Source organism: Vombatus ursinus, unplaced genomic scaffold (genome assembly GCF_900497805.2).
Source record: "Vombatus ursinus unplaced genomic scaffold, bare-nosed wombat genome assembly UNPS02014772.1, whole genome shotgun sequence".
Lineage (NCBI taxonomy): Eukaryota > Metazoa > Chordata > Mammalia > Diprotodontia > Vombatidae > Vombatus > Vombatus ursinus.
Window position 1 is genome coordinate 2,508,408 of NW_020954550.1, and position 12,249 is coordinate 2,520,656.

At 37.3% G+C, this 12,249-nt stretch overlaps 1 protein-coding gene across 1 annotated transcript in view; it reads left to right on the plus strand.

Annotated features, from left to right (window-relative positions):
* PDE8B (phosphodiesterase 8B) overlaps positions 1 to 12,249 on the plus strand; it is a 255,279-nt gene that overhangs the window by 196,399 nt on the left and 46,631 nt on the right. The window contains exons 11-12 of the mRNA XM_027863365.1: positions 9,922 to 9,964; positions 11,799 to 11,876. Coding sequence (XP_027719166.1) covers positions 9,922 to 9,964; positions 11,799 to 11,876 — 121 coding nt within the window. The remainder of the gene's footprint in view (positions 1 to 9,921; positions 9,965 to 11,798; positions 11,877 to 12,249) is intronic.

Here is a 12,249-nt window from a genome sequence, read left to right on the forward strand (position 1 = left end):
TCCAGATCATTTTACAGATGAGGAAACTGAGGTAACCAGAGTAAAGTGACTTGGCCAGGATCACACAGCTAGTAAGTGTCTGGAGCCACATTTAAACTCAGATCTTTCTGACGCCAGACCCAGCACTCTATCAACTGCTGCCTAGCCTACGGTATATTAAGTGGATACTTGTTCCTTGTCACTGGGAAGAGAAATAAGACCTGGTTCCTCTACCTTCCCCCCCCCCCCCCCAAATGTCTAGCACAGTCCTGGCACATAACAAATGCTTAATCAATGCTTGTTGATTAACTGATTGAAAAATCCCGATAATTTGAAGCCCCCAGAGAAGACAGTAGGAAAGAAGTTCTCTAAGCCTCTCTGTTTCCATTCTCCTATCCAAAAATTGGGACCACAGTGACTTGTGCAAAACCTCAATTAATGGTCATGCCAGAAGCTCATTTTGACTGCATTCAACTCTAGTCAAGTGTACTCTTCACTTAGGAGCTTAGCCTTTATTCCTCTGGGCTCTCTGGTGAGTTTTATAGACATTAAATTCTTTAGTCTTGTAGGACCACATAGGAGAAATGTTTACCAAATAGAGTTGCCCGTGAAGTGAACATTTTCTTTCATCTGGTGCTCATCTCATGACATGCATTTCTTATTGACCCCATTCAAGATATTTTGTCCTGTTTCAAAGTGAAGACAAATTGGGCGCAGTGTGGTTGGCAGGACAATGATGGGACATTTTGACACCAAAGGCAGAACGCCAGCCCAGTACTGTTTTTCTACCTAGGATGATTGCTCATGTGAAGTAAAATGAGGTTTTGAATGAACAGCATTTTCGGAAGCACATGGCTCATGGAGATGGATCTGTTTTAGCCCTCTGCCCTTCCATTATCACTCATCTTCCCTTTGTGCTGTGTCTTCTCTTGTTTAGATCTCTAGGGACTTGATTTATAAAGCATTAGTACTGGTGATAACTTGGATCTTATGCTAATGGCAGTACAAATGAAGCAGTGGTGTCATTAAATAGTTTAATGACTCTCTCTTGAGTGCTAGTATAATGAGAGTAGAAAAATGTTGGATCTTGACAATTCTCTTATGCTCCTGCCAGAATCCAGCATGCATATGGGAGTTCACTTAAAAGTGCTGAGCAAAATTGCCATCGGTTATTGGCAGTTCCTCAAGACTGAAAAACTTGAAATAGAGGGAATTTTCTTTTTGAAACTATTTAGCCTCCAGTTTCTGTTTGTCGATCACAAAGGAATGAATCCAGACTAGATTATGAAAAACCAATGATGTAAGCATAAGTACACTGCTTATCAACGAAATCTGCTCTAGGTCATAAATAAAACAGATGTCAGACATTAGGCTTTAAGAAAGAGAATTTTCATAAATTAAAATCAGTACTGAGTCAGCTGATGGTTTATAAAATATCACTGTGCTCAATCATCCTCTGGCACATACACACACATAAGTATACAGTACATCAGCATTCTCTAGCATTTGTTCAGCTGGAAGTTGGGTGGGTTTTCCCATGTGCCAGGTTACCAAGAGAAGGCACTGCTTTGAGAAGAACACTGCCCTGGTTTTCAGAAGACCTAGGGTCTATCTGCTATGTGATTTGGAAAAAAAAAAAAGCATCTGCCCTTAAGGAGCTTACATTTTATCAGGGAAACATGCACCTGTAACTACAACAATGTATCGATCAATCCATCAACAAATATTTAACACCTGCGATGTGACAAATACAAAGTTACTGCCAAGTAATTATAAAACATGGTGGGGCAGGGAAGAGGAGAGTGAATCAAGAAAGACTAATGTAGAAGATGAGTGTAAAATGTAGAAGCTCTTGAGCTGAGCCCTGAAGGAAGCCAAAAATTCTAAGAAGTGGAAGTGAGGATGGAGTGCATTCCAGGCATGAGGGACAACCTATGTAAAGATAAAGGTGAGGGAAGATGGAGTACCAAGTGATAACATTAATGAAAACCTGAGCATATTAGGTAAGTATGGAATAGGGTACAGGTGTCACAGATAGAATTGCAGTGGAAACAATTTATTTTTAGGGCCCACTGATCTCCCTTTCTATACTCTTTTTCCTACCCCTTGGCTTCTCTTTCACCTTCATAAGATCATCATACTGCCTTTTAGGTTTCCAGCCTTTCCCACTCTATCATCTTTCCAGGCCTGCAGTCTTCAAGACTAACAAAAATCTAGGATTATCCTGTTTTCCCTCCCCACTTCCAACAAAACTACCATTTCATCATTTCATTGATAATATGAACTCTGAGTTGGGATGAAAGTAATTGAATCAAATTAATTACTTTTAGATATGAATGACTGAATTCTCGTAAGGTTTATATGGAGGCTTACTCTTCTCAAGGAGTGTTTGGATTTTAAAAGAGGAGTTATTTAGCTCACATTTATCTTGAACTGGCAGGATTCTTGCTAAGGTATATTTGATCAGGAAGGCCCCTGTTTGGCAATTGCCTACTGTGGATCTCTAATCTTCTGCCCTCCTTCCCCCATGCCAAAAGAACAAGAATCACCTACCTTCTAGCCTACTGCTGACCGGTTGCTTTTCCCTAAACTACATGACCTAACCAGAGTTACCAGTAGACTTAGAAAACAAGGTTTGAAGAACATCCTGAGAGCCCAGAGGACTAGTGTTTCCAAAATCAATCAATAAACATTTATTAAGTGCCTGCTCTGTACGAGACACTGTGTGAAAGAAATGTAAAGAGACAGATGTTCCTCTTAGCAAGAAAGGAATGAGGGCCCATAGAAAGGCAGGATCATAAAGGGATATCTACCCCCTGGTATTCATCCTAGTGCCAAATGGGAACTCATTTGCACAAAAGAAGTTTGATCAACCCTGCTAGATAGGTACCAATGGAAATCTCCCTCCCCCCTCAATCCAGCCCAACTCACACATTTGTGTTGACAACCTCAGTGCCTGCAGTGCTTAAGTCTAGGGGACTGGGATGTTACAGTAAGCCCATCTGCTCTGAGTTGGTTAGTCAGTCAAAAAAGTATTTATTAAGTACCTACTGTATGCTAGGCCAACAGGTGTTAAGTGCTAGGGATACCAAAAAAAAAAAATGGCAAAACAATCAGTCCTGGTTGTCGAGGTACAGGGGGAGATAACATGCAAACAATTATGTACAAACTACTACAAGATAAGTTGGAGATAATTAACAGAGAGAAGGAAGTAGCATTGAGGAGAATTGTGAACGACTTCTTATAGATGGTAGAATTTTAGCCAGGACATGAGAGACAGCCAGTGAAAACCCAAGGAGTGGGGAGATGGAGTGTCCTGTGGGAGGGAGAGCAGGGAGACCAGTGGCAAAACAGTAATGTCAGAGCTCAAAGCCTACTTTGAAATCTCTGGGAGTCCCACAATTGAATTAATTCCCTGCAGGGCAGAGCAGGAGCAGGACAAGAATAAGGTTTTATGTGCACTACAGAGCTGAGATGGTTTTATTTATTGTTGTCAAGAGAAAAGCTGAGTGATTAAGGAGTGCTTCTGGCCTAAAGTAGAAAGAGAAAACAATTTGCAAGAAAAGATTTGTACTTACTATGACCATGTCTTAGATTCATCCCCAACTCGGAGTCTTTGTAGCAAATGGTCTTTCTCAGTAAGAAAAGCTATAAAACAGTTGATCACAGAAGAAATAAAAAGGCTCTCTCCATGTGGAAGGGATGAGTCACAGCCTTTAGTCACGTTATAAGCAGGATATCACAGATGAGTGTTTGTCATATAACAGCTCATAATGATTTCTAGAATTCTATGGAAGAATCTGAGCTGAAGAATTACGCCCGAATTCTCTCCTTCCACACTTCACTTCCACATTTATCAGAAGGCAGGAACAAATGTTTGTTGTTCAGTATAGAAGCTCAAGTGGAGCAGCAATTTCTTTTTACCTGTACCTGATGGTAAACTTTCTGGCTCTAAGAGTTGTTGTGACTTTGGCTTTATATTTTTGTGATGGCTTCAAAGTCTAAAACATAATGTGATGTGATGTGATGTGATAGAGAAGACCCTGGATCTTGAATCAGGGGCCCTATGTTTAGAACTCAGCTCTCTTGTTTATTTTTATTTATTTATTTTTGGTGAGGCAATTGGAGTTAAGTGACTTGCCCAGAGTCACACAGCTAGTAAGTGTTATGTGTCTGAGGCCAGATTTGGACTCCAGTCCTCCTGACTCCAGGGCCAGTGCTCTATTCACTGCACCACCTAGCTGCCCCTCTCCTGTTTATTTCTTGTGTGACCTTGGGCAAATCATTCTTTAGGCCTAGTTGGCCTTTAAGGCCCCTTCCAGGCCTAAATTTGTGGTTTTCATCCTAGCTTTAACTCACATTTAAAACAGTTGACTGGTCTCCCATCTTAGGTTGTTGTTCAGTCTTTTCAGTCGGGCCCAACTCTTCATGACCCCATCTTGGCAAAAATACTGGAGCAATTTTCCTTCTCCAGCTCATTTTATAGATGAAGAAACTGAGGAAAACAGAGTTAAGTGACTTGCCCAGGGTCACAGAGCTAGTAAGTGTCTGAGGCCAGATTTGAACTCAGAAAAATGAGTCTTCCTGATTCCAGGACACTCTATCCACTGTTCCACTTAGTTGCCCCCATTTTAGGTCCAAATAAATGCTTGTGTAGTCAAGATATTTGTTAACAGATGAATTTTAGCAGCAACACAGTGACCATGTATGGAGGATACTATGTTGATAGAATGGTCGGAAGGCTGGGCTTGGAGTCCAGAAGATCTGGGTTCAGATTGTACTTCTTTATACATTCTAGTTACGTAACTATGGGCAACCCACTTAACTTCTTAATGCTGCAGGTAACTTGCTGCAACTATAAAGTGCATACAATTATTTATCTTTATTGGTGGAAGCTGTTCCCACATTGATCAAATCACAGGTCTTGACCAAAAAACCCAAATCTGATAATGGAAGTAATAGTAATAATAAAGATTTATATAGTGCTTACTATGTGCTAGGCACTGTGTTAAGTACTTAATAAATACTATCTCATTTGATCCTCACAACAACCCTGCAAGGTAGAAGCCATTATTAACCCCATTTTATAGTTGACGAAACTGAGAATAAATGACTTCAGATGATAGGTACAGAGATTAAGTGATTTAACCCAGGGTCACACAGCCAATAAGTGTCTGAGGCTGGACTTGAACTTAGGTATTCAAACTTAGTATTGAAGTTAGGTATTAGGTACACCAGGCCCAGTACTATATTGACTGGGCCACCTAGGTGCCCCTGATAATTCTTATTTTTATCTGTCATGAACAGAGGGTGGCAAAAAGAATGAGTGAGATCCATCTACACAGAAGAACTATCTGTGATTACATGTGTCGATATAATTGCCCCACTGGTCATTAGTGTAAATGATCATCAACATTTGTGGTCCCTAAATAAATTGATAATGGATAGGAAAGTAGTTTTAAAATTGATGGGGCATGCATTGATTTCCAGCGATTGTTAATGGCATTCGTTTTGACGTAGTTATTTCTGAATATGTACTCTGACAGCCTACCTACCCACAAGCCCTCTGGTGTATGTGATTTTCTCAGCTGATGCTTACTATCTTTATGACCTTGGCCAAGTTACAATTGTAAGAAATCAAAATTGTTTGTTTTCGCTTTTATGAGATGTCCCTTGTATAATTAAAAAGCCCTACCCTAGCATATTCATGTGGAAAACTACAGGATGTTAGTCTTTTTGAACTGGATATTTTTTTTTTCTCTTTTTTATTCTTTGTTGTGAGGGATGGGTAGCTAGTGGATAGAGTGCTGAGCCTGGAGTCAGGAAGACTCATCTCAAATCTGGCCCCAGATGCTTACTAGCTATGTGACCCTAGGCAAATCACTTAACTCTGTTTGCCTTAGTTTCCTCATCTGTAAAATGAGCTGGAGAAGGAAATGGCCAACCACTCCAGTATCTTTGCCTAGAAAACCCTAAATGGGGTCAAGAAAAGTCAGACGCAACTGAAACAACTAAACAACAAAATGAGGAATGGACCTTTGGGAGAGGAAAATAGAGAGATGCATTGAGAAATGTGTGTCATAAAGGAGAAAAATATATCAATAACTTTTTAAAAATTCCTCCCTAGCTATAGTTGTGAAAGTGCCTCCCTCCTTTCTCCTCTAATTTTCTTTGTGATGTGAGTTTTTATATTTAGGTTAGGCATCTATTTGGAATTTATTGTAGTATACTGGTCTAAACTGCTGTTTTCTGACAAATTGCATTTTCCCATTAGTTATTATAGAATAGGGACACATAAATATTATTGGGTTTCTCAGATACTAAACTACAGTGTTAGATTGTTTCTGATACTTACTTTTCTAATCTATTCCACTGATAACCTTTCTGTTTTTTTAACTAGTACCAAATTATTTTGATGACTCCTGCTTTATAATATAATACAGTTTAAAGTCTAGAAGTAATGATTATAGTGAATAATTGACATATCCACACATTCATATATATTGTTGTAGTTGTTTTGATAGATTTTGATTTTTAAAATTTGTATCAATATTCATTAGTGATATTAGTCTGTAATTCTCTATCTCTGCTTTATCCTTCCATGGTTATGTATTAGGACTATATTTGTTGCCATAAAAGAGTTGGATAAAATGCTTTTTCCTTGGGTATTGAGAATAATTTTGACACATAAAAATTAATTATACATTAATCATTTGATAGAATTTACCTAAATCAAGGCTTCTCCTACTTTTGGTAGTTCATTTGTGGCTTATGTAATGTTTCTTTCTGAAATTTAGTGGTTTAATGTTTCTATTTTTTAATTTTGTTTTTATATTATTTTGTAGACAATCATCAATTTCCTTTTAATTCTCCGTTTTGCTGGCATGTAACTGGTGATAGTAGTTTCTAATCATTCTTTTTATTTGTCCTCTATTCATTATTTATTCACCTTGTTCATTTTATAATTTGATCATTGGATTTTTTTTCTTCTCTCTTTTTTAAATCAAGTTAGCCAAAGTTTTTATAAATTTGTTAGTCTTAAATAAGCTTGTAGTTTTTATCATTTCTGTAGTCTTTTATTTTCATTTTATTGATTTCCTAACTTTTAAAATATCTTCTTTTGTGCTGATTATAGATTTATTAGTTAATCTCTTTCTAATAATTATTATTATGTGTGCATATTTTCAGAAATATAGTTTATCCTCCAAGGATCACTTTAGCTAAATCCCAGAAATACTGGTATGTTTTTTTTTTCTATTTGGAGTGTTTGTAGGTTAATAGCTCACTGTTTTCTTTTGGAGGAATGACTTAATTTCTCCATGTTATTAAATGTCCATATTTTTCCATTGGTGAGTAGACTGTTTTGTAGGCTATTTTGTTTTGGGTTACATTCAGATCACCTTTTTTTTTTGTAGAATATGATGTTTCATTCTTTTCTCAGATTTTGCATAGATGCCTGGTCATAAAGGGCTATTCAAATTTTACTTTCCTCTATAGCTATTCTGAGATATAACTGCTACATGCCTTGAAGTTACAAGCTTGTGACTTTTCTGAGATGGCGAACTGCCTGATTCTACCCATCATACTTTCCCATCTGTTTGTTTCACTTCTAGACAGTTTTATTATTTTTTTCCTAGAGTATAGTGTTCAGGCTTTTCAATGGTGACATATAATATTTAAATTATCTCTGCCCATCCAGTCTTCAAAGTCAATCATTTGGGACTATATAGAAATAGTTTTTTGTTTGTTTGTTTTTGAGACTGAATCTCCCTATCTCACCTAGGTTGGAAGTGTTCCATTAGCATGGGAGCGTAGGCCTGCTCCATTTCTGTCTCTGATTCTCCTCTTGTAAGGCAGCTTGGTGGACTCTGCTCCTGAGGGGCTTATCATACTGGTGCTGGACTTAGTGCAGGCACCTGGTCAGCTTCAGCCCTCATGTAGCTCAAAACTCCTGAGCTCAAGTGATCCACCAGGCTCAGCATCCCCAGTAGAAGGGATGACTGATGTGAATGACCACATCTGGTTTCATGGATTTTTTTAATTGTATTTTACATATCCTTTACCAAATTTTCTACCACTTCTAAATTTTTGAGTTCCAAATCTATTACCATCTTTTTCAAACCCTCTCATTTTAAAAGATTCTCCATAATGTACTCAAGTTGTCTGTTTTATTGTCTTGTTTCTTCTTTGACAGCTCTGATTTCTGACATGATTTTCATTTTTATTTCTACTTTAAAATATTTTATTTTTCTTTTGTACTATTCCAAAGCGTCTTGCTGTTATTCAGTTATTTCTGGGAAATGCAAAATGTTTATTGTCTTGCTGTCTTTTTTCACGAGTACCTTTTTTTTATTTGTGTGTGTATGTGTGTGTGTGTAGAGAGAGACAGAGAGAGACAGACAGAGAGAGGAGAAAGGAAAGAGAGAGACAGACAGAGAGACAGAGACAGAAAGACAGAGAGACAGAAAGAGAGAGAGAGAGAATATCTCACTGTAAGTTTATCTACTTAGTAGTTGGGCCTCTATGCTCTGCCTTTCTCTCCTGGCCCTTTTGTCTTCTAGCCTTTTTCCTGTATCCTCAGTAGTTAGAGTTTCCTCCTCACTATATAACTCCTCCTCTTTCCACAGATATGCTGCATATGTGTTCTCCTGCCCAAATCTCTGGGACTAGCTAGAATCAGCTATTCCCTTTTAGGGACCATGGAGACACAGTTGGGTCCATGTGCGAATTCTGATGGGAGAGAGCTAGATTTTCAGGGTTGTACTCCGCCCCTTCCACAGTTGTGCCCTCTTTCTGTTGTGCGGCTGTCAGTGTTTTCTGCCTCTTCTAAAACAGGCTGGGTTCAGCCTGAATCATTGTCGTGGGGAGCCAGGGTAGGGACCACCAAAGCTGGAAGTGAGGCTGTCTGGGTCTCCATCATGCAGCACCCAGGCAACATGGGAATGGTGTGAGTGAGTGGGAACTTTAGGCAATTTGATCTTCCACAGTTATTTCAGAAGGTGATGGTGTTATCTTGTATGGAGATGCAGATATCTTTTTGCCTCCATTCTAATTAATGTGAATTAAGTGCATTTTCTATAGTTTTGAGGTTGGTAGGGTACAGAAGTTATGCTGAAAACAGCTTATCTCACCATCTTGTCAGTCAGGTGATCCACTAGCTCTCATTCTTCAAAGAAAAAAGTTCACCAGCTGACTCCCATATGCTTTTACAAAAACGTTTTATTGATTTAAAAAAAAGATAGCATAATCGCTTCCTAATAACCATCTCCCACTGCAACAGACCCACACAGAGGACCTGTTCTTGTGTCAAATATAATCAGTTATGTAAAACCACAAACTATCAAGTGACTGCATCTGGTAACATAGGAAACATTGTGTACCAATAATCTCTCTATAGAGGAGAATTTTTATCGGGGGTCTTCTGACTGTTCATATCATTGAAACTAATGTACTTTAAAGAAGCTTTTTTAAAAATTCCCTACAATTGTACTTATATCAATACTATATTTCAGGGTGTTTTTTTTTAGCAATACGTTGATTAAATAGGAGCCAAAGGAATACAACAATAATATATCACCCTCTTAAAACACTCAAACTTATTTATAGCAACAAAGTCTGAATCACTTTTTGCTGAGAGATTTTAAAAACTGTGCTAGATTTCCTATGACTAAGGTGTTCTATCAGAGGCAGTGGGTGCTTGATTAAATGACCTCTTGGGATACTTCCTTTGCTGTGATTCTTTGAGTGTCTAAAGATACCATCAAATTTGTAATACTCTACATTGTTGCCTCTTTTCATCTCTAAGTCAATGTACATTTTCAGAAAGCTTTCTTTGGAAGGTTTTGGAAATAATGGAATTTTTAAAAAAGAACAAAGTTAAAACAGTACTTGAAATCTGTCTCTTTTCTTTTCAATAACCTGTTTGATTTTAAACAAATTTAGATACACAAGATTCATCGTGATTCAGGAGACAAATCTCAGACAGGTGAGAACATTGTAACAAATTTTATACATTGGTGAGCCATAGCAGGTAACCCAGTGGAAATGAACCACTATCATCCTTTACAGTGTTTAGTATAAACTGCCATGCTCAAAGATTAGACTCTTGAACTTCATGTGGCAAATTAGCAAATTCCATATAGATAGTGAAGTCCACCATTTGCCCCTTTTAGTAAATGACTTTGTGCTGACTACAGCAACTTCAGAGCATCAGAGAGCCTACTTAATGAGATCCATAATTACCCAAAAGAGTCTAACAATCCAAGCAGAAAAAACAAAGTGGATGAAAAATGTCTTTTGCTTACATCTAATATGGAATATATTAGACAGCCAAATGAGTCAGTTCTTCAGTACATGTATCTTAAATGAATACTAAGATGGGCAATGAGCTGGATCCATAAAGGAATAAGAGGAAGACAGCAGGCTGGATTGCATTCGGGAAGTTGAGTAGCATTTTTGCTACTCAGTTTTCTCCCTAAGATACAAATCCAGAGTTTAATCTCAATGTATTTCTGGTGGGGTTATATGACTTTAGAACATGGAATTCTACAAACTATAATTGACCCAATGGTCAATGGAGGCATGTATGGTGTGTATAAATGTAGTAAGCAGCATTTTACCAATGATGATCTCAGTCAAGAAATAACATAAAAGATACCCAGAAAGTATATAAGCAGAAATGGAAATGGGCATGTAATGAAAGTGATAGGTAAAAAGTGCAAAATCTGAATGTTACTTTGGTACCCTCAAAGTGTTAAAAGACCTAGAAAAAGGCCTTCAGTGCATTGAAAGCATCCTTTATGGAGGCTTTATGGGAGACCATTTAAAAGAGACACACAGGATGAGGATAAGTTGCCGTTTGCCCTCTTGAAGGTAGTACCTCTACCAATGAGATAATAGATTTATGAAAGTATTAAAGTATATATATTTGGACAGGTGCTACAGATAGATAATAATCTGGGCTCTGAATTAAATAAAAGGAAAAGAGAGAGAGATTGAATTTGGGAAATTAATATATTGCTTTCAGTGATTTTAGGCATTTGGCTCCCACAAAAACCTATCACTTTAACACCATTTTTCTTTTGGTAATGCTATCTGACTATAAGTCATGAGACACTGCAATATCTAAACAAAATTGCACATGACCCAAAGGGAACTCTAAAGAAGCATGGTGGCAGTACAAATACTTGTGGTGACATAATTAAGATCACATGTAAGCAGAAGAGGCGGTAGGTAGTAAGTGGAAACACCTGACAGGCAGCATTGGCATCCTTAGAACAGAATTTTTTCTTAAAACAAAAGAAGGCTTCTAACATACTGGGTAGATGTCCCTGTGGAGGATTATGGAAAGATATGGAAAAGAATAATATGGGAGATATTGTGGACAGGTGGCAATGCAGACCAGTGGAGAGGATGCCCTCACTGAGAATCAAACATCCAGATAAAGAAAGGAGATATACTGGCTCTAAGCATTTTAACAGCATTTTTAAATCACAAGCATTCCCCTACAATGGAATTTTTTACTTTCAAAAAATAATATTCTAATCATACCAAATATTTCTCTGATCATAAGTTCCATTAATAAGGTATGAAGAAATAATAGTATCATTATACAAATCACAATCCCGAGAATATCTTGTGTCTTTGTTACTATTTGAAGAGTAAATATTTTATTGTTTCTTAAAATTATTTTGTAGTATGGTATAGTATTTTATAGTAAAGGAGGCAAATTTTTAAGTGTTCAGAGGACTATATGTGAAATTTCACATGTGAATACACTGAAAACTAATCATTCTTCTCTTCTAATTTGATTTTCATAGAGTCTCACTCATTTAGATACAAGAACAGGAGGAAAGAATCTATTGATGTTAAATCAATAACATCTCGAAGTAGTGATGGTAAGAAAACTTCCTAATTTGTGTTTTTATTTGTTTTTTAACTGCAGAAAATAGGATAGGGAAGACATCATGGAAAGACAACTGATCAACATATAAGACAGAGCTAAAATAAAACAAAGGAAATAAGAACTGACTTTCAGGATATTTCTAAACATGTATTTTAATGGATTTTTTACAAAATAATTTATAAGGTTTCACAATATTTTTCTTCTAATTATATAGGTGATGAGGATAGAGTGCTGGTCTCGAAGTCAAGAGAGGCATAAATTCAAATTCTCCCTCTGCCACTTAACCCTGGGCACTTTACTTAACATATGAATCCTTCTTGTCATTTTTCAGTTGTTTCTAACTCTTCCTGACCCCATTTTGGCCT